A 23,112-nucleotide genomic window follows, 5' to 3' on the forward strand; every position below is an offset into this window, starting at 1 on the left:
TTCCTACTCCTTGTGCTCTGGATTGAGCATATTTCCATACTCAACGTGCTCTTGTCAATGATCAAGCCAAAACCTTGTTGCAACCCACTCAACACCCATTCCTAAGGGAGACCCTGTGGGGCAGGTTTATGGATGGATCCTGCTTAGACTGGTGGTTCCTTGTGCCTTAAATAACTGCATGTTAAATGGGAAAGAAACATTTCCTACCTGCAGAGCCTTGCCCTGTGGATTTAATCACATGAGTAAGCTAGATGGACTGGTTGGGGATTCCCACGTGAACATCTCTAATCTTAAACAGGCCAGACACAACATGACCTAGTGCCAAAACCCCAGGTGGTGAGCTGCCACCTGACATCCCGCAGTGCCGGAGGGGAGGTGTTTCTGCTTCACAGCGTGCTCTAACAGAAGAAATGCAGCTTGAACTCTTCACTTCTCATCACTCGGTCTACGAGCAATGCAGGGAAATGTCAGAGAAGCGTCCAACCTGGCTGCACCAGTCACTGCACTGAAGGAGCCCTGGGGCACCACAGACCTATCCCTCCCATCTCCTTCACGGCTTGTGGTCCTGAATCCCTGAAGTCACTTCATCATATCTCCCACATGGACGAGGCTGTGAAAGAAAGGTCTGAGCACTGGATGTGCAAGTGCCAAGTGGCAAACTTCCCCGGGCAAACAGCAACATGTAAACCATGAGGTGAGACTGGACTAGCTGCACTTAGTAAATCCACTCATGCCCTAAATGGTGGGGGGATGTAAACCTCTAAATGTTAAGAGAAAGCCATCTGGAAAGCATCTTGCTCTGTATACAGATTCACTGATGCCACATGTAGATGTGCACAGGCTGAATATGATTCAGGGAGTACAGATAGCCTGGCAAACACAAATTTAATCAGCCTGGGAAGATTTCTTTTTGTTTTTTTTTTTTTCCATGCCAAAATAATTAACCTTTTCCCATAAATACTCCATAAATACTCCACTGAGAGAAAAAATTGTGTAACTCGACTGCTGAGATTCATAAGGCTGCACACTGCAAAATCCACAGCAGGAGAGAGAAAGGTTGTCTTGTAACTGACCTCAAAGCAATAGTGCCTGTGCCCCTTCTGTTAGTGAGGAAACGCATCCTTGCCATCCTCTCTCCAGAAACACAACCAGCAAGTGGGTAGCCATCAGCATTCACTTGCTGACATCTAGTGTCAGCAATAAGTATCGTGGTCCTTCCTCTAAGATGGTTTTCCTCAAGCTCCCTCTACTGTTTATCACTCAGTGAATTTTGAACAGTCATTAGTGTTTTCACAGTTTGGATCAACTTGATTACATTTTATTCTGCTATTCTTCCTGCAATAACCAGACTTCCCTGTTTAATGCTCTGATATTTTTTTTTCCATAACTCCAACACCACATCTTTTTTCTTGTTTAAAAAAGTAAGAATAGGCAGTTTTGTGCACTGTGCCTGGATCTTCTCTAAAGCAAAGCAAACTCAGCTCTTATGACCCCTTGATGTCTGCTTTTGAGAGCTTGCGGTTGGGTTTTAAAGCCCTTCCCCCCACCACTCCCTCCATTTTTCTTAGTATTCTTCATGGATGAAGAAAGGAACCATTCAAAATGACAAGAGCAAATTCAGAATTTTGTAATAAGTGACACTGAAAGGGACCCTGGATGATTCTTGTCCCAACCCTTACTCAAAAGAACTATAAATTTCACAGTGAAGTGGTTTCTCAGCAACTAATCCAGTCAACTTCTGACTATTTTGAAGGGTGGAGATGCCACATACCTTTGAGCAAAACCCTGCCAGTTTACCCCGATGGACACACTCACTGCGACCTTTATTCCAAGCCCACAAAGGATAAGAGGCCATAGATCTTTGATCACCTAGATGATGGATCTCTGGATGGCCACAGAACAGCAAATATTTCTGTAGATGTCAGGATATTCTTCTAGCATCAGAGCTATGAAAGGGCTGAAGTGTTATGTTACCAAGCGTTGCAATGCTGCAGCACCAAGGCAGGTGCTCCATGTTTAGCATTTGGGGAATGGTATACATCTCAGGGTGAGATTTAAAAGTCTTAAATTCTGCCAGTTGCAGATCTTAGGACCTGTGCTGCCAGTAGGAGAGGAAGGAAATGTGTCTTGCCCCAGGAAATGCCTGTTTCAAAGAGTTTCCTCCAAAATCAAAGCAGGGTTATTTCTCTCTTTGAGAGAGTTGGAGATCATGGCATCATCCCCTGCTGCCTCTCTGCAGTTAAGGAGAATGATCTGACTATGGGATGATCCCATCTTCCTCTCAAGGAATTCAAATCCTCATCTCCAGCTACCTAAAGGTATGAACTGGTCACAGTACATAATTTGTTCACCCTTCCCATCATCCACCCTTTTCCTCTCACCCTCTTACCCCACTGAAGCTGTACCATCTTGTAGTCAAAACACAAAATGTATGGGGCCACAGAAGAAAAGGCATTTAAGGGAACTTAAATCACTAAGATGGCCAAGAGGTGCTTGGGTACCCAACCTTAGAGCCCCCTCATGCACAGTTTTTGTGAGACAGTATTCCCAAGGAATAGCTACCACAAGGAACTTCTGACATTGTGCACATCTCATACACACCCAAAAAGCATGTGTGGCCACGGGCACTCGGTGGATCTAGTCCAAAACCCATGACCATTGACATAAAAACTCCTCCTGATAGCAACTGCCTTTGGACTGAATTCAAAAACCAGAAGTCAATGTTATGTTGTCTCCTCTCTTTTCTCCAGGGCTGCTGCTTCTTTCTGTTCCCTTGGGATGAGATACACTTGAACCTCCCACTTTTGAGTCAAGATGTGTTAAAAATATCCCCTAAAAACCTAAGGCCAGGTTTTGTGTCTTAGCTGACCGTGTAAGCGTGGGGCAAGGCAGCTCAGGTCAGTCACCGTCGTGTTGCCCAAGAGTACACAGTTGCTGCCACAGACTGTGACCAAAGTCTTCCATGGGGAAAAGCCAGTTCCACGCAGGTAAACTGCTCCTCCATTCAAGCCACCTTGGAAAAGGACAGAAAACAGGATTTAAAACAAATCCCAATAGCCAGTTGTCGAAAAAGGTAGTTTTTTTAATTCTCAATTTTTGCTTTCATGCAAAAAAAAACCCCCAAAAAACCCAGTCACCACAGTCTATCACATTGTACCCCATCGAGGAGCTGCAACAAGCCTTTGTGACTTACCCCAGTTGTGATGCACAGCTGTCACCATCAGCTGAGAGGTGAACGTCAGGTTGGAGGAAGCCCAACCCCTAGGGACATCCAGGCCCAGCACATGGTACTCGCCAACAGGGAGCAGAGGAGCTGAACACTGCAGAGTAGAGTGAGTGATGGTGACACCACTACAAGCAAAGTCTCCAACAAATACGTAGATGGTGTCCATCTCTGTGACCTGTGATACTGTCATCGTTAAAAGGAGACTGGTTGCAACAAGTGAAAGGAAAGTTGGGGTAAACTCCTCATTGTAACTTATTCTTCCAAGGTAATAGGAGATACCATCTACGTTTAGACTCAAAGCCCTAGTCCCATTACCTGGAGGCACCATGCACTGGATAGCTACACAGGTGACATTGAGAATGAGGCAAGGGTGATAATCAATGAGAACAGAAGTCATTCTCTTTCCTTTCAGTGCTGAGCCTGCTAAGGTGAGGAGGCCTCCACCATTGATACTGAAGTTTTGTGGGTAAAACTTGTCCACCTGAGGCAGGATGCTGAGAACATTGGATGCCTTTCTGAAGCAAGCTTGCTCACTTTTCCTGTTGGATATGGAAATGCTGTACTCCCCTGGAGCAATGCAGTCTGTCTGGCACTTGATGCTGGTCTCATTCCAGAAAGTTACCTTGCAGATCACCTGGTCATTCATGTGTACCAAGGGGCTATCACTTGGCCATGCCAACCTCTGTCCTTTGATCATCACATAGGTGAATGTACCATTGGTCTCCCAGGACACTAAATCTACAAGAGGTGTCCACTGCTCATGAAGGTGGAGTGTGCAGTCTCCAAGACAGATACTGCTAATCCCATTGACAGTTACTGTGACATTAAGAGCCCAAGATGCCCCAGCCAACCACTGATAATGCCAGGGATGGGCTCCTGGAAGGACAATACAACTAATGGCATCATTACTAGAGTTTTGGATCTCACAGGAATAATTACTTTCCAGGCTGACCTGTACCAAATTCCTCCTGGATTGTAAAGCAATACCAGATATAGTCAGTAACATCCCACCACAGATTGATCCTCGTGATGGGAATATGGAGGTTATCCGTGGAGTTATTGTAAGGGATTTCAGCCTTGCTGTCACACGAGCATATCCTAGCTGCCTCTGGATAACATGGATGGGGAAAGTCCCAGGTTCCAGGCTGTCCAGTGGCAAAGAACACTGATAAAACCGTGCAGACTTGTTCCCACGTTGAAACTCAAGTTCACATGCACTGCGTCCAAGCTCAACCACAGACCCAGTGATGTTTATCCCCTGGATGCTCAAGAGCAAGCTGCTAGCTGTGATTTCCATTTCAACAACAGTAATCAAAGGAGTCAAAGCTCTTTGGTAATTAAAGGTGGTGTTCCTTTTTGCAAAGGGAGTATGTTGAAGTTGCCTACCACTGATGACTACATTTACTCCGACAGAGATGTCTTGTGAATCTTCATTAGACAAATTAGAAGCTGGTGGGGTCAGGCACCAAACTGTCTCTTCTGCCAAGTGAGTAATCTTACAGGTTTGTCTGTTCATTGAAACAGAAACCAGGGCAGGATTTTGGCTAAAGCCTACTCCAGAGATTGTGAGCAGTGTTCCACCTAGGAGTAAAATAAAATAAGGAAGGGCAACATTATATGTAGGAAAGGAATTAATGAGTGTTTATGAACAATCACAAACAATGAGCTGATAAGCATGGCAGACAGTCTTAGCCAGGCTGAATGGAAGAAGAAATTAAGTTTTTCTTTTGTTTTGTTTTTTTTGGAACAAGACAGCTAGAGATAATAGCAGTCATATATCAGGGTAATCCTATGTGGACAAAAGGCCGAGGTATCAGATAGCTAGGGACCTATGTGGCAGTAAGAAAGCCACCACAGAACAGGAGGAAACTGCTGTGAGAGGACCCCTGAGAGTAAACAGAGTCTGATCTCTTCAGGGAATGGGGCTGTCTGTACAGGCAGATGGGGAGATGGTAGAGATGGTTTGGTCAGCTCCATACAGTGAAGCATAATGTGGTACTTTCAAACAAAAAAACAGAATCACAGACCCTCCTTCATTCCTTAATTCTACCTGGCCACTTAGGCAGAGTGACAGATTTGCCATGCACTGATGGTCACTTTCCCTTGAGGAGTTCACTGACCAGAAAAGCTGATACACTGATGAATGCTTCCAGCTTCAACCCCTCCCCTACTCATATGCTCCAACCTGCACCATTTAAGATGGGTAGATGAGCAGTTCCTCTTCCGCTGTCAAAGGCCACTCTGACCAAGACTTCCCATGCATCGGCTGGAGGAAGGCAAGCTATCTGCTTTGCCCTGTGGTTGCCTGGATGTTTTTTATTCCCTGAACATCTACTTTATACCACAGAAGAGAGCAAATGGGTAAATAGATATTTTGTGTGAACCAAGAAGGTCATTCATATGGAAAAGCAATTCAGGAAGAGTTAGACACAGAGTTATGACTTCCAGCTGCATCTGTCTATGTGTCTAGTGTTGGAAGCTAGAAGACTATTGTAGAGAAGTATCATCATACACTGTCCCAATCATATAATCTTCCTAAGACAACCTATTTTTGGGTCACTCTGGGAGTCAGGCTATCTTTGGTCTGATCCACAGAGTTTTTCTAGGACATGGCACTGGAGTTTCCCTCTCCACACTGACAGGAGTAGCAGCCTTAGGAGGTTCTGCTACCACCATGGGTACTGAGATTAAGTGCTTATCTGGAAAAAGTGTGAACCCTGATATCTGGATGTACCTGGATGTATCTAACATTGCAAAGCAATGGTATCTTCACCGCCTGCCAGGGTGCTGAGAATAAGGGCAGCACTGAAGAAGTAGCGGTCTGGATTTTAGGAAGTGATAATCACAAAAATGCAAACCCTCCAGCATTCCCAGCCTAATCCCATGCTTCCAGGCCCAAAGGCCAGCTGAAGCTTCTATCTTCCTTTAGTTTGCAGTACTGGTATTCCCAGTGCCTTGGCTTGCTTCAGCCTCTTTATCTATTAAGCCCATGCCCTTCCTTTTCCCATGATCTGTCTCAAAAATAAAGTTCTTGTAGAATAGAGTTCCTTTTGAGTGAGCTCAAATCCTTAATCCAGATGGCCACACAAGTGTTAGAGACAACACAAAAGAGTTGAGATAAGGGGGGAAAGGACTGGTGCTTTTTGCAGCAATGAGGTTCTAAATCAGCTTAAGCCATTCATAAAACTATAGCCAAAGAGTTAATCAGCTCTTAAATAAATTTCAATTTACCCTTAAATATGAAATATCATGGCCCCAAGTTGCACCAAGGGCAGTTGAGATTGGATGTGAGGAAGAATTTCTTTGCTGAAAGGGTTCTGAGGCATTGGAAGGGGTTGCCCAGGGCAGTGGTGGAGTCACCATCCCTGAAGGGATTGAAGAGTCGTGTAGACACAGTGCTGAGTGACATGAGTTAGTCGGGGACTTGTCAGTGTTGGGTTAATGATTGGACTCCATGATCTTAAAGGGCTTTTCTAATCAAGGCCATTCTGGGATTCTCTGAAAAGGAGGATGTAACTTTTTTTTTTAATAGTATAACTTAATCTTCAAAACTGATAGCCTTTGCTATGCAGGCTCTATCCACACTCTCATCTTTCAAGGCTTGGGCACTTAACAAATTATTGAACTAATCATGTACCACAAAGCCTCTGAGTTTTTGTATCTTTAAATGTGTTGTAAGCCTGGGAAAGTGATCTGTGGAGGACCTGAGGGTGCATCACAAGAATTTCTCTGTCTTCTATAAAAGCATTTCTAAGGGCTCATGTAAAATTCGCTACTCTCCTCTACTCCCAGTCAAAGGCAAAATAAATCAACCACCCCAAATCTGATTTTTAAGATTTAAAGTAAAACCTGGCTTTTTAATTCAGTGATGTTTTGCTCTGACGTAAAATTCGCTACTCTCCTCCACTCCCAGCCAAAAGACAAAATAAATCAGCCACCCCAAATCTGCTTTTTAAGATTTAAAGTAAAACTTGGCTTTTTAATTCAGTGATGTTTTGCTCTGAAACACACTTAAATTATTTCCAATGTTTAAAAGATTGGAATGGGATTAATAAATATTTCACTTTTGATTAAAATTAACATTGAAAAAGGTTTGGGTTTGTTTTTTTCGTTTTTTTGTCTTTTCAACTTAACAAAAATGAACATCCTCCTTGGGAACACTTGAAATTATTTTGCTTCAAACCACAATTGTACTCTGCTTTCCAGCTAACTTTCACATAGAAAACCTTGAAAGATGGAGGCGTAATGACTGAAAGAAACAGCACAGATGAGTCAGGTGTGGGCGTGCTTTGTTTTCCCAATGGGAACGTGCAAGGATACATGAGCAAACACTTAGGGAAATCAAATTCAAAGCACAGGGAGCCCTGAGACAGCCAACCAGATTGAGGGATGCTCACTACAATCCCACATTTCCAGACTGCTCCTCTCTGCCCGTTGATTTCTGCATAATATAAGGTCACAGATTTAAAACACCCTCACTTAAATTGATGTGAAATGGGATGCCCCTTCCATTCCTGCAGGAAAACTGTGCCCTTGATCTCTTTAACCTCCATAAGTGGCTGCAGATGTACCGACATTATTTACCCAGAAAGGAGCCACAACATGGCTCTATGCTGAAGATCTCTGAGAGGTACTGGATTAACGGCTCAACCCTGCAAAACACAAGCAACACAGAAAGGAGGTTTTGAGGGGTTTTTTATATATTTTTCTCTCCTGCTGCAGTACTATTCTTTCTTACCATGCCTTCTAGATTGGAAGGCCAAATACCCATCTGGCACATCCCCTTTGGTCAATGCCACAGTGACAAAACCACTCCACACCTCAAATTTTTCCGTATGATTTTAGCTACATCTATTATGAACACTGTCTTATCAAGTGGAAACCTGGGAGACAAATTTAGTCCATGAGGTGCAGCTGAATTGCCCATCAAAAGAAACAAGAACAAGAGTTTTTTCACCAAGCAGATCCGACTGTAGCTATGCTCACAGATGCAAGTGCCTTGAAGAACCATCCCAGCTGCCTTCCCTCCTTACATCCTCCCATCAGACAGTGGAGGGAACTGCAGCAAGAATAAAACCAGACTTAACTTCCTGAAGCCCATTCAGATAAGGGTGTAGCTCTGCTTCTGTCCCACCTACATCTATTTGTCCTTCTCATCATCCTTCTTTCAAAAACACCCCCCTTCACTAAAAAGACACGTTAGAGATGTAGACCTTCCCAAGCCTTCAATCCAGCCCACCAGAGATTACATTTGTCTCCTGGGATGACCCATCTCCCTCCATTCTCTGACCCTGGAGACAAAGAGATGGTGCTACTAACACACTGCAGTATCACGTGGGATGAATCCCTGTGTGTCATCCCACCAACCACAGGCTTTCTCCTTCTGAAGTTCATCAATGCAACAAGCAGCTTAGGGTGGTTTATGAACAATAAAAGCAGTTCCCTTCTCCCCAACACCATTGTTTCAGGATCATTCTTAGCAGCTGCCATGGATGGGAGCTGTGTGGCTGAGGAGTAAATCTGTGTTCTTGTAAATGTATTATTGCATCCCACTTTCATGTTGGTTTCCCCCCACATATTAATTCATTTATACTACATTTATCTAGGCATGAACTTGAAGTGTCACCTTAAAAGACAGAAATTGAATAATTTTAAAAATTCTCCAAACAAAGCATTTTTGTATTTTTTCAAACTAGCTTTTGTTTTTCTCATGAAAAGTGTTTCTTTTCTTTTACTGTTTTCCTAGAGCAGGATTTATCTGCATTTGACCTGAATCTGTGAATACCTTTGATTGCCTGAATATGCATTTTTCATCAAATCAACTGTTTTTTTCTAAAATGTTTCTCTCCTGTCTCTTACTGATCCACGGGGAGTTAGTTGACTAACATTAGCAGTTTGCTGACTTGGGTCCCGCAGATCAATAAATGCCTTGATAATTATTCATAATTTTATACCACACTGCAGATTTTACTGTTAGGTACAGAATTTGTGAAAACTTACTTTCCTTTTCATATTAACCCTAAAATACCAAATAGGACAGAGAATGATATTTATATCTTATGGAACGTACATGCATTCACATACCTGTTTGAAGTTACAACAATGCCATTGATAATGACAGAAACATTGTACCATCCCGCAGCCAAGGCTGGAAGTGTCACATTAACACCATGGTCCATCTGCGCCCGGATCTGTGCCCATGAGTCCCCAATTTGGACCTTGATGTCTGACTGTTGGTAACTGGCAAACTGGGATATTCCAATCTGAAGCTCCTGACCCCCTGCAGAGTGGAGAATGGATGAAACTATTTTAATGTTGCTGGTAATAGTTATTTTATCACACTGAACCATTGCCTGAGGAAGAGCATGGAGTCCCATCATGCCATAATAGGTCCAGTCATGTCAATCAAACCAAAACAAAACAAAAAGTAAGACCACAGTGGTTCTGTATCCTACTTAATCCCTTGGCCTCCCTGATAAGATCACTAGCCACCAAGGTTGTCTTGAAACGTAGGCAGCATTGTGAACTTGGCTATCATAGAATCATAGAATGGTTTGGGTTGGAAGGGACCTTAAAGATCATCCAGTTCCAACCCCCCTGCCAGCAGCAGGGACACCTTCCACTAGATCGGGTTGCTCAAAGCCTCATCCAACCTGGCCCTAATGGCTATGACCATCTACAGCCACTTTCAGCCTAGTGGTACACACTCAGGATAGGATCCATGCCCACTTACCATAAATGTCTATCCTATAAATATCTGCACCTGAAAAAAGCCAAATCCAAAATTTCTAAAGCTTACATAAACTGGAGCTGAGGAGTTCTGGGATTTTTTCTAAATCCCTGACAATGATCCGGACCACACTTTTCAGCACTATGGAGCCATCTCACTTTCAGGAGCCTCCCACAGCTAAATGATCTACCTAGATGCACATGTCCATGCATGTTTCAGAGAACCTTATTTTCAGAAAACATGGCTCTGTCTCCCATTTAAGCTCTGTTCATATGATAAAGGACATTTTCCTTTATTTGTGCATACTGTAGTAATAGAAAAGGACAAGGGCAGTGGAGAAGGGAATTTCATAACCTAAAACTCCTCCTGAAATAGCTTAAAAAATGAGGGTGGTATGGCTCAGTCCAAATAAAAGTATTTTCACTGAGATAGTTATATCTGTAGTGAATTAAGAGAAATAGAGCCTTTATGGCATGTTTCATCTTATTCTAAGGAAGACATCCATCCTGTGGATCCCACCACAGAACTGTCTGTATCTCTTCACTAACTATGAAAGACGTCAAAGCGACAAGCACACAAATGTACTTAGAAGGTGAATCTCACCCTTCTATCTCCTCTGAAGAGTGCAGGTTCAGTTGCACAGAAACAGGAATAAACAGGATGAGAAGGGGACTTCAAGTCCAACTCCCTGCTGTCATAGATCACTATGTTACATAAATCCTTTTCCTAAATTTATCAAGAGAAAGGTGTTAATATCTCTTTATCATCCCCCTGAGCTGGCCAGCCCAAAACACTTTCTACCCACAGAGATGCTCCAGAACAGCTGGTAAAGATCAGCTGTCCCAGAGAAAATTCATTTTTTCCCATTCCTCTTCTTCACTGGGCAGGTGGTACTGTTATCCCAGCCACACGGGGAGGTAGTCAGGAGCAACCCATCTGCTTTACTCTCTCTCTTAATAAAAAAAAAAAAAAAACCAACTTTTATAGGTTGATACATCCTTAGTAGAGATTCAGATGTGAGTAGCAATTTTGTGTCCCAAGCAGAGACCAGGAGCAATTGGCTTTAGCATTGCCTCCACAGCAGGCACGGTCACTGCTTTAGAGAAGTCTCTGCTTTTCATAAGCATGAGAATCTGTACAAAGCTCCCCTCATCCACCAGTTCCTCCTTAGAGCAGGTCCTGAAGCCAGTACTTTTCCATTCTGCATGCTCAAAGAGTCAAATAAAGTTTGAAAGCTTGAGAAGTTGCATATATTAATAGTGTGGACTCTTTGGACTCTTGGTCAATTGTCAGCTTAATCCTAGATGCCTGGAAGGCATCGGTGTAATTTATTTATTCTTTTTATTATATAGAAGGAAAATTATATTAAAACACGAAGCCTTGGAGGTTCTGAATAGGAGATTGAACTCAGCCACACCACCATTCACGAGATGCTATAACATTAAGGAATTCCTTGCACCTGGGCTGCCTGCAGCTAGAAAAATCTCCCCTTGGTGCTATGGTATATGAATAATATTCAGATGATAAAGGATGTTTTCTCTTATTTATGCATTCTGGAGTAATAGAAAATGACAAGGGCATTTGGGGAAAGGAAAAGAAATGCCAGGCATGCAGCAAGAAGTGTGTTTTGTCACTGGCAGTCACCTAACTCCTTGCAACCCTATCAAGTGCAGCCAAACTGATGAGCTGGGAGGAGCTTTGTTAAGGTGTGCACTGGAGAGGTTGCAAAAAGAGAGAGGTAAGAATTGTAAGATCAGATGATTGAATCATTGGAGGAATGGGAGTGAGGTGGGAAGGAAAGCAGGAATATTTCTATCTTCCTCCTATCTTCCTTCCTTTCTCTCTCTCTCAGATACTAGGAATTTAGCATCTGGTTGACTCACAGAAATGTAGTAAACTTTATTCCTAAAAGACTTGTCTGTAAGTGGACACCATTCACCATTAATGTCTTCTATTCCCACTACCCAGTCAAAACCTTGTGGAAAAAAATGAAGGGAAATGGACAAAAAAAACCCAAAACAACCCCAAATAGAAACTTTCAAAAGACAGGAATGCTAAACCCTCAACAAGATCTATTTTGCCCCCACAAAGTTCATTAAGTCTATGCCTGTATTCTAAAGTAATGGACCACAAGGTCAAACTAGAAGAAGCACCATTGGCTTGGAAATGGGAACTAGCAAGGCAAGTGTTGCTTCTCTCCTACTTTCAGCAACCTAAAATGATCACTTATGATCAACCCTTTGGGATCCTAGAGAAGGACACACTCTAGAGCTCATTTCTCTTGTCATGGTTGAACCTGTTACCAAAAATGAATGGGTGGGATAATTTCAGCGCAAAGTTAGAGAAATGTGACACAAAATGAACACTATACCACACCTAACATCCTACAGACATCATCCATACTGGCCTAGGGCAAGCAACTCAGTATGCTAGAGTAAAACCAAGATAAAACAACCAGGACTGATCAAGACTAAACAAATAGGACTCCAAGTTAAAAGAAAACAGCAACAAACAGTGTCAGATCACCAAACCCCATAGACCTAAATTCCCTCTGCCCCACCACCATCAGCGATAACACTTCTACAGATGATGCCCAAAACACGTCCACAATCTTTTCACCTGCTATGCCGCTTCTGTTTCTGCTCAGTGATACAACAGCAGGGTTTAAGGAAGGATCATACTGGAACAGGTTGGTTACTGTTGTTGACTGGTACACAGAAATTAGTGTCACATGGACAGCAGTGTCTTCTGTCCTCTAGAAACAGAAATTAAGAAAATGTAAGGGATAAGAATGCACAAATTAAAAAATACATATATCCCCTGTGTTCCTGCATCTCCCATACTTAATAAGTCAAGCACATTGCACTGATACTACTAGACTCTACTCAAATGTGTACAGTTCTGTTGACTCTAAAAGGACATCTATGGAGAGTTAGAAACTTTAAAACAACCCCAGACTATGCAGATTTTCATTTAGTATATCCTTACTAATAAATTAAACAGTGGTAAATCACAGAGAGTTATCCCTACACTTAAACTATTAGCATCATCCTGGGTATAATTTTGCCATGCAAAGAGAACTGCTGCTGACAATCCCTAGGCATGTTTTTGCATAACACACAGATAACATCTGAAGGAGGTCTGGATGTAAAGTAGAAGATCTGGAGCTGAAGAAGGTTCAACAACATGAGCAAGAACAATTGTCCCAGGCATGTTTAATCTACTAGCAGACAACTGAAAGTGGAGATGGGCAATTTTGCTAGAGTTCCAAGTCCCAGTTTTGTTTATGTGAGGCTTAGCTAATGATGTTGAATCTGGATTTTCTGCTGTTTCATTGGTTTTCATAAATCACCTATCAATCTACTGAAAATTAAGCTAAATTACTGGTCTAAACTCTAGGTGGAATCCATGGTAAATTGTCCCACAGCCAAGATTTGGCTGATGGGCTACCGTTTGCCCTTCCTCTATCACAGCTGAGGCCAGGAAAACATAGAAAGTCCTATAGGCTGCTGACTGTTCACAAAAAAATGTGGTTTCTTACCCGAGATGGAACTTTACATTCAATCCTTGTTGAATTTCTGTTATCCTCCAAAATTGGGCAAGGCTGAGATCCAAACAACACCAAATTTACACCTTCTAGATTGGTCCCCCTGAGAGCCACTCTCAGTCCTCCTACAAAATCAATTATTCTGTTACATTCAAGATCTAGAATGACATTTTTATATGCAAAGGATTCTTTTTTAGTAGGTGACTACAAAAGGCAGCACAGTCTCTCAGTTGATCTGAGGATAATCTGCTTCCACCTTGCTGTGCCTAGCTTCCTTTCTTTCACCAGAGATCCTTCTTGCCTATTATTTGGATTCTTGACATAGAGTAGGACTGAGTTTGTTTCTCGGTTTATTTTTTAATGACATATTTATTTAAGCCAGCAAGGTCTGGTCTGTGATCTCACCCTTAGAAAGATCCCCAGCCCAAGAATGAAATAAGGAAGGAAGGAAGAAGCACTAAGAATGGAAAATGAGCTTAACACAGCAGGTGCTTTCACAGTTCAAATAGCTGCCAAGCACCCTGCTGTTAAAAAAGCCTGTAGCATGTGTCTAGGAAACTCAGGTTAGAAAGGGGACTTGGCAAGGCTTGAGATTTAGCAGAGTTGTGAGGAAAGTCACAGAGGGCTTGATTCTCTGAAGCACTAAGCAACCTCAGGTCTCCTCTGTGCCAGTCAGAGCTGAGCCTTTTCAGTCACACACAGGATCATACCCAACACAAGTCAGACTTGCACTTGATTTTTTCTGCAGCACCCAATTCCACTGCAAATAGTCAAGGTGCCCCTCTACTTTTTCAAGTGATTAGAAGATTCAAAGACATTTCAAAGAGAAACAGGAAAGAGAACGGGAAAGGACATTAATGGTGATTCTAACCTGGACTTTGTTCTTTGATGCAGTTCAGAGACAAATATATTTTTTAAAAAAATATTTTGCTTGAAACTTACAGCTCTTTGCTTTAGTTATCAGTACTGAAGAGTTTTAGGACCAAAGCTGGACAAACTGCTCAAACAGGCACTTTATTAATGCAGTGCTTATGTGTACCTGGTACTATGGCTTCATTACAAACCAAATGAGGTTTTATTATGCTTTCCATGTGTATTGTAAGTAAACTTCCATGGTAAAGTCATCATGCATTGATGGCAGACTCCCTTGTACCTTTTCCTCAAAGAATTGTTTCCTGCTAATTCTTTAAAGCAACAGAGAAGTCCAGAATCACAGAATTGCCTCGATTGGAAAAGCCCTTTAAGATCATGGAGCACAATCATTAACCCAACACTGACAAGTGCCCGACTAACCCATGTCCCTCAGCACTATGTCTACACAACTCTTCAATCCCTCCAGGGATGGGGACTCCACCACTGCCCTGGGCAACCCCTTCCAATGCCTGAGAACTCTTTCAGCAAAGAAATTCTTCCTCACATCCAATCTCAACTGCCCTTGGTGCAATTTGAGGCCATTTGCTCCTATTCTATCACTTGTTACTTGGTTTAGTCTTCTAGATTTTCTCTGGCTGGCAGCAAAACCAGGGAAACAGCAGCAGAGACATTAACAGCAAGAACCTTCCATTCACTGGAGCATGATAGTATCTTCAGAAAGGCATCCCACACTTACAGAGTTAGGTCCCAGGGAACTCCCAGCACAGCATCACCGAGACCAGTGATATTTTGACAAGAGGGACCTGATGCAATACACAACGTTTCATGACTCCCTCTCTTGTAATGTTAAGTTTGCAGAGCTGGAAACAGCAAGAAGTCAAAACTGAAGCCATTTGTCTAACGTGATTGTTGTCAGATAAGGAGCCTCAGATTTAGAGTACAAAATCCATGTGTGTTGCATAAAGACTGATGTTCTTTAAGTTTTGATATCTACACTTATATCCATGTGCAATGAAATACTGCCTGTGTGCACTTTACGATAAGATTGGAGAGAGGTATTTTAAATCGAAGAAATTAAAAACACAGATGGAAGCTGTAATTCTTTCCAATTATAAATGTTCAAGGCATATGTAATGTAAGATGGCATTACACTTGCTTTCTTTTTAATGAGTGACAGATCACTGTAATTGGGAGAACTGGATTGTCAGCGAAGGAAATGAGAAGCAAGGCCCAAGCACTAAAACTTGCCGTTGCTGGCATTTTTTCTTTTAGGGTTTTGGTGGTGGGGTTTAGGGGTTTTTTGTTGTTGTTGTTGCTGGGGTTTTTTTGTTGTTTCAGTTTTTAATGAATTAAAGCAGTGAGCATCAACCAGCCTTAGGTACTATATGACCCTCTCAACTGGAGAGGAGGAACAAAAAAAAAGAAAATAAAAAGGAAAGAAAATTGTTAATTATCTTTCTTGCCACTCTAATCAAACAAAGTAGTGGCCATAACTTCTTGCTTTTTAGCTTCAGAATCCTACATTCCCCCAAGACCATCCCATGGCTCATCCACATAGAAGTTCACAGACCATCAATCCCTTCCTCTGCCTGCTCCAAAGTGGCTGAGCATGGCACAATCAGTTCTCCATGCCACATGGTTGAACTAGTTTCATGCTCCACCCAGGCCAGTACTCCTGCCCTGAGTGATGTTTGCTAGACCAAATTCAAAGCACCTCAATAACGAAGCTAAGAGGTTTCCAGACAAAACCTGGAAATTTTACTGTCAGAGTCAACCTGGATCATGTTTCTAAATGCATTCCTAGCTTCTTGAAAACAAGTTACACTCTGAGACTGTTGGTCCTTACTGCATGACCCAGCTGTGTCAAGAGTGTTCTCCACATTTCTCATTGGGTTGGGAAGACTCTTCCCAACATCCCAAGCCAAAATGTGGCTTTTTACAGCCTTTGGTTTGGCTTAGCCACAGTTGGCTAGGCACCTTGCTGGAACTTCCAGGTGAAGTCCTCTCATCTGTGTCACATGCAGGGTAGATTAGAGATGTAATGACCCTAGAGTCCTGTGGAAAATCTTCCAAGCTCTTGTCTTCAGGGGTGGAATATATCACCCTTTATTTCCTCTTCTATTTCAAGGAGAGGAGGGGTAATGGAAATGGAAGAAGCTTCAGTTTAGTTTGAGCTTCTCTGGGTTTCTCAGTTTTGTATCTAAACACAGATTAGTTTTCCATTTTATCACTCAGAATATGAATTCACTTCAACTGGAGTGAGATGAACCAAAGTTTAACCATTCCACAATTGGGCCAGATAAATCCAAATACTACAAAGCTAGGTGCCAAATGGGTATGGGAAAATGAGCCATGAAACACTAATAGCCTTCCAAGTTGTGAAATAGCACATACCTGCATTTGAATTCTATAATTCTCAAACAAGACTAGTCAGGAAACTGATTGTCTCCACAAACAACCAAGGCAAGTCTGTCACTCTTTGAAAGAAACTTGCTTTGGGGTCAGTTGAAGATCTTGGAAGTCAAAGTACAGAAGGACTGAAACACACCATGAAAAGTAAGAAACATAAAGCAGATGTCCCCATAAAGCTGGTCTGGTATTCAGACCTACCAATCTCTGAAGCTGTAGGAGGTTCAATAGCTACTAGCTTTGGCTCAACTCTTAGGAAGATGCCTTCTCCTGTGCTGCTATTGAGTGCGAAGCCATAAGGTCTCACCAGTAGTGTCACCTGGTAGACTCCAACCAGCAGCCCCTCCATCTGGCAAATCAGTTCTCTTTGGTTCAATGTTATGACATGGCAGGTCATGTTGTTCACCTTTACCTGCAGGGCTGACTTCTCCTCAGTGAAACCAGCTCCCCTGATAACTACTGTGGCCAGGAACCCATCATCTGAAGGAATATAATCAACAAGATGATTCATAAATTTTGGTGTAGTAATGCCCAGGATTTACTTTCAAACAACAGTTAAAAGTTTTTACCATCTTCATCAGGACATCCTAAAAAGTACATCATCAATGATCTCTCATTTTCTCCAATAACACCTATTCCTGTCTGCCCCTATTCAGCTATTACTTTTTTTCTTAAATTTTTATTAAAATAACGTGAGCCAAGAGCCACCTTCTGCTTTAAGCACCACGCTTATCACTGTTTATGTCCCCTTTATGCCCCTACTATCTTCTTGTCAATGTAAAAACACATCTATACTACCTATTTTATGACTGGAGCTGACCAGAAGTGCCCCACTAGACACTGCAGTTTTCATAAAATCAGAAATTTCCAAAGGAATATGTATACACACACAAAATCATTAACATCTGGAAGATCTTTTTCACAGAATAGTGGTTTGGTTGGGTTTTTTTTCCCCACAGAACAGTGTTTTTGCTATTTTGTTCAGACACAAAACTCCATTACCTGATGAATACTCAACATCACTGACTAATGGCGTCAATTCCTGGCTGAACTGGAAAGAGCATGAACCAGAACAGTTTGCAAGGACATCATTCACCACCACCACCACCTGGAGACAGAGAAGAAGGTTACCCTAAAGCTGAGAACAGAAGTATTTTTGAGAGTCACATCTACCTGGTAGACCTTCAGAGCAATGCCAGCACAGAGCACTGTCAGACAGCTCTTTATCCTGCTGCAGACTCATTACAAATTTAATTGCAAGGATTGCTAGTGCTCAGTCTTGGGCAAAGCAGATGGAAACTGTATTGCCAGACTTTCTTGGTGTCTGCATGATCCTATCGCCCATCTTGCTGGGACCCACAGCTCTTGACAACTCCTGTTCGTCTAGTCATCCATTGAAGCCCCTGCTTGCCATATACCCCAGTTCTTCCTCTGCCTTGGGAACAAGTTTATTATGTTTAAAGCACTCTGTAAAACTAATTAGAATGAATCCCAGAATGTCTTTTCAGCATGCAGCCCTCAATTTTTTTTCCCTTGTTCACGCTGAAACAAGAAAACTGGGCTGTGACCTTGATATCTAGCAAGAGATGTCAAGAGATCTTGATATCTCAGAAAAGCCAACTGACAAAGCTATAGGGAATAGAAGAGCTTCTCTTAATGTCTCTTCCAGGTATTAAAGGTGTGCCAGGAGGGTACACCAATGTCTGAAAAAAGTAAAAGCAGACTGTCTCCAAGAAACACGAGGAGCACATAGTTGCAAAGTACTCTGCTTGAATAGAGACATAATAATTACAGGGACATTTTTACACATGTTGCTAAAAGCACCTCATAATAAAGCTTCAAAAATTAAGAGGAAAAATGATTGCTGTTGCTGTTCTTGTTTCAGTTGGTGTATTTCAGGGTACATCTACATCGCAGATGGCAGAGATATCGTAGGTGGTTGAGCTACTGGAAGCAGGGTAGTCTTCATGTCTGAGGAACAGGCATCTAGCCCCAAGTGTTGCACAGCTGAGCTTCGAGCCCATCGATCATCACCCTATTATAGCTACAGAGCCTGGCAGTCTTTGCTGGAAGCAGAGTCAGCAAGGCACACTGCTCTGCAACACGTTTGTCCATCCAGCAGACTCATTCTGCCAGGAAGTCCTCCTTACTCCCTTTTCTCACATGAAGAAATGAGATCCACAGAGACTGAGGGACTTAATTCATAGACTACTACCACAGCCACCTTCTCATTTATTTTGGCCATCAATGTAACAGCTGGAACACTGCAGATGAGTAAACTGTCATTGTGAAGTTTGGCGGCCAGCATCATAGGACCCAGCAAGGGTGGGAGTCCAGAGACAATGCCAGCCCTCTGGCAACAGCTTCAGAAGAGGTACATTGTGTTCCATCACCCATGATGACCATTCTCCCCACCTGCAATAGCTCTTGGAGGAAAGTCCTGCTCCACAAACCAGGGAGCAGGATCTGAACAATTTATTGCAAAATGCAGAAGAACATATTTCTGAAAGGATTTAGTGGCAGAAGTAGATACCTGAACACTTGTGAGACTCCTGGATCTATACGACCCAGGTGAATCAATAGGAAACATGACAGCACATCTCACCTGCGTTTTGTTATTGAAGGTAGCAAGCATGTCCCCAAATATTGGCCCGATAAACACACCTCCATCATAAACCACACGACTAGAAACAGTTGGCTTCACACCAGTGAGGTTTTCAGCAGAGACCTGGCAAAGAACAAAGCATTTAAGTTTCTCATCCTTTTCCGTCCTGTGATTTTCAATTAAAACCATTCCCCCAGAGCTCATACAGAGTTTTGACAAGGCAGCAAATAATTCCTGGAAAAATCTTCTCAAGCTTCTTCTGTGACTCCTATTTCTAGGTCTAAATCTTCATTATCCAAGTCTCCTCAACACCTCTCTGTTCCCATTCTAATCTTGCAGGCAAGAAACTGTGGCAAATAGATTCAGGAGCCAGATTTACAAATAAACTTCTAATATTCAGTAATATAATTTGAAATTAAGCATGGAAAGAGCTTTGAACGTCTGCTTCTTAAATACATGGCTTTGCATGGAACAAGGGGCTGTGCTACTGGTGAAGAGGTAGCTCATGATTTTCTCACCATCCAGGCCAATATCTTGAGTATGAGAACTCATTGCTTTGTTGAAGATAATTTTACACTTTCAGAAGCTGCATTTACAAACAACTACGTTGGGTTGGTTTTTTTTATTTTGGGGGAAGAAAGCAGCTTGGTCTGGTTCCTTATTCAAAAAAGACCCTACTACTTGAACTGAACCTTCATCTCACTTATGAGAACCAGTTATAGAATCATAGAATGATAGAATGGTTTGGGTTGGAAGGGACCTTAAAGATCATCCAGTTCCAACCCCCCTGCCATCAGCAGGGACACCTTCCACTAGAAGGTTTTATATGAACCCATATAAAATAGTTCTCAGAAAAAGATCTTCTTGGCCCATTAACAATGTCACAAACCTGTACTGAACTTTAATTACTGTACTGAATGTGATATTAATATGATTATAATAGCTTTCACTTCTGTGCAGCAGTCCCTTTATTCTGCAGAACTGCAACAAAGCACAGAAATTACATTCTAGCCTCCTCATTTTGAAACACAGACTCTGAAGATGTAATTTCTCCTCCCAAAACTTCCATTTTTTTTTTAATCATCTAATCTGGAATTTGCTTAAAATGTGATTCCTAATAAGAAGACACTTAACTTAAGGTCCCATGAGTGTCTACATAAAAACAAATACTGGGAGAATGAAACAGCCAAGGTTGAAGACATTGAATGGGGTTCAAAGTGGGTGTTAATAAAATAAATTACTGTACATTGATAACATTGGGCAAGTCCCCAGTTTTTGTTTTCCAAGTCAGTGTCCAGATGCTTTCATAACAAGAGTCTGAGTCTTTGGTTACAATGAAGTCACTGGTGTTGAAATATGGGGCTGTAGAGTTATCTACGTTGTTTTGCAAAAGCTTGCGGAGGTGCTGAGAGGAGATGTGCACTGAAACACCTGCAGAAGACATTAGAAAAAAGTGGATATCTTCATCCCTAGGAGAACACATCTACCTGCTCCAAGAAAATAAAAATGTTTCATTATTAGTGAGGTTCTTATGGTTCAAACATCTGTAGCTGCCAAAAATCAGCAGAGGAAAATTTACTAGGTCCTAAATGCCAGAAGATCTGCATTATTTAATAGCTTAGAAAACTTAGTAACATCTGTCCAGTTGGGGCCATCAAAAATTTTGGCTGAGTAATACTTTTTATTACATGCAACCTACATTTTTGGAGTACATTTTTAAAACATTACGTTCAAAGCAGGACAATATTGAGCAGCCTTCAGCCATTGCAGGGAAATATTAAGTGACAACACAGAAGAAAGAGTTATTTCACAAATATTCTAAGATTATGTTTTTGTATTTTATTATTTGAATTTATAACTGAGTTGACAATTCCTCAGCCAAGAACTTTGTCATTGGCTTTGCTCAGATTACCCTGCTCACTTTCATTCTAAGCCTCTTTGATTACTTAAATGAAACACAAGAAACCCTGGTACATCTAAAAGGTGACTAATTCAACTTGAGCAATTCAGTGCACAAAAGCTTTTGTGGTAACCATTTACCAACCCTGGTAATCCTAGAAGAGAACTAATTTCCTGGTAACCTGCAAAACTCTTGTCATATAAGAAGACCAGAGGTACACATGCTGGAGAAACATCAGCAGAATGAAACCTTGGGATGCAAAATCCCAGTTCAGGAGATGATCTAAAGTTCTTTAACATTAAAGCAAATATTCTATAGTGACTGTATGCATTTTGGAACAACCCCATATCTAACACCTAGAAATACTGCCCTGCCTGTGATCCTTGACTCCTGTCTTGAAGGACAAAAAATGCAGAGGTCCATCAACTATAACAACGGGTTTAACCTGCCAGCCTGTACCCCAAGCATCCCCAAACATTTCCAATATTATCTCTCCTTCCCTTAGCTTCCTGCAAAGGAAATCCAGGAACTGTACTTGAATCTTCTCTTACCTGATATCACTGTATTGGCCAAGTGGATGCGGAAGGTCCCTCCAACAGGTGGGGAAGACTTTTGCAGTCTCTGAATGGTGAGGCTGACTCTCACATCCTCCGTGGAGACATAGAGGTAGCCATACTCCTTAGAGCCCTCCCCAAGCAAAGCACCTCTGTGTGACAGAGAGGGTTCACATGAAGGCATAAGCAGTCAAGACCCCCCAATTCTGACACCCCCATGTCAACCAGCAGCAGAGGGACACCTAGGGGAACAAGTCTCTTGAAGGACCTAAGGAGAACATGTTCAGAGCTCAGAATTGAATACTCCTGACTTATACCTATATAATGTAGGCAATGCACACAAGTGAAAAAGATGGAAAAACACCTTTTTAAATTATGATAGAAGAAATAGTTTCTACAGCACCAAGCACAAGCAAGTCCTACCCCAGGACTGGTGTTTTTAAAGAACCAACTCAATGCAGCCTGGGCACCAGCTACAAGATCAAAGCAAAAAATCTTTCCTACTTCATCCTGTAGCCTCCTTGAGTCTATGAAAATCTTAACTCCCCTGGATAACAGTGATCGTTTGTATTAGAGTTCACTCAAAGCTCAATTTCTAAAACTTAAAATATCTTCTCCCTTGCCACTAAAATTCTTTCAGAGACTCTTTGTGGTATAATGATGCCACCACGTGGTTACGTGTCTGAATAACAGCTGAAGACTCAGTTCAGCCATGGCATCTGCAGAACTTCGAGAGTACAAAACCAAAGGGACTACTGAACCTTCTCGTCTGATGTACAGCCAGTACATCAGATTTTAGCTAATATTCCCGTCCAGACCACAGCAAGTTATATTAAAGCACAGCATGTGCTCAGTTCAGAGAAAGAGTCAAGTTTGTTTTGAAAATATCCAGAGACAATGATCAGCCCACCCATTTTTAAAGCATGTGTTGATTTATTCTCAGTCTTCCTGGCTTCAGCATCACACACTGTTTTCTCTTTCATCTTCCTCTGTGAGATGAAGGACCCCACCAGTGCCAAGTGCTTTTTTTCCTGGTGAGAGGTACTGTGATCTATCCATCTCAATCTTCTTTTCATAAGCTAAACAGATTGAGTTCCTTAAACCTTTCTCTCTTCTTCAGCTCCATAATCATGCTCATGCCTAGATTTTTTTTTCATTCGCCAAGTTTTCTAAATCCCTTTAAAAATGTGCTAATCAGTGCTGTGTGCAGCATTTCAAAGTCGACCTTCTTAAGGCTACACACTTAAGGCAAAAACTTCCTATCTTTC

The 23,112-nt window shown here is 42.0% G+C and overlaps 1 protein-coding gene across 1 annotated transcript in view; it reads right to left on the reverse strand.

Moving 5' to 3' along the window:
- Positions 1 to 23,112, reverse strand: part of PKHD1 (PKHD1 ciliary IPT domain containing fibrocystin/polyductin) — a gene marked incomplete at both ends in the record, with an annotated part of 83,797 nt that overhangs the window by 51,778 nt on the left and 8,907 nt on the right. Inside the window, 11 exons of the mRNA XM_010168864.1 lie at positions 2,870 to 3,013; positions 3,194 to 4,807; positions 7,811 to 7,878; positions 9,311 to 9,506; positions 12,576 to 12,711; positions 13,498 to 13,628; positions 16,987 to 17,265; positions 17,788 to 17,893; positions 19,391 to 19,513; positions 20,637 to 20,821; positions 21,842 to 21,996. Of these exons, the coding sequence (XP_010167166.1) occupies positions 2,870 to 3,013; positions 3,194 to 4,807; positions 7,811 to 7,878; positions 9,311 to 9,506; positions 12,576 to 12,711; positions 13,498 to 13,628; positions 16,987 to 17,265; positions 17,788 to 17,893; positions 19,391 to 19,513; positions 20,637 to 20,821; positions 21,842 to 21,996 (3,137 nt within the window). The remainder of the gene's footprint in view (positions 1 to 2,869; positions 3,014 to 3,193; positions 4,808 to 7,810; positions 7,879 to 9,310; positions 9,507 to 12,575; positions 12,712 to 13,497; positions 13,629 to 16,986; positions 17,266 to 17,787; positions 17,894 to 19,390; positions 19,514 to 20,636; positions 20,822 to 21,841; positions 21,997 to 23,112) is intronic.

The sequence above is a fragment of the Antrostomus carolinensis genome, unplaced genomic scaffold (genome assembly GCF_000700745.2).
Source record: "Antrostomus carolinensis isolate BGI_N321 unplaced genomic scaffold, ASM70074v2 scaffold4845, whole genome shotgun sequence".
NCBI lineage: Eukaryota > Metazoa > Chordata > Aves > Caprimulgiformes > Caprimulgidae > Antrostomus > Antrostomus carolinensis.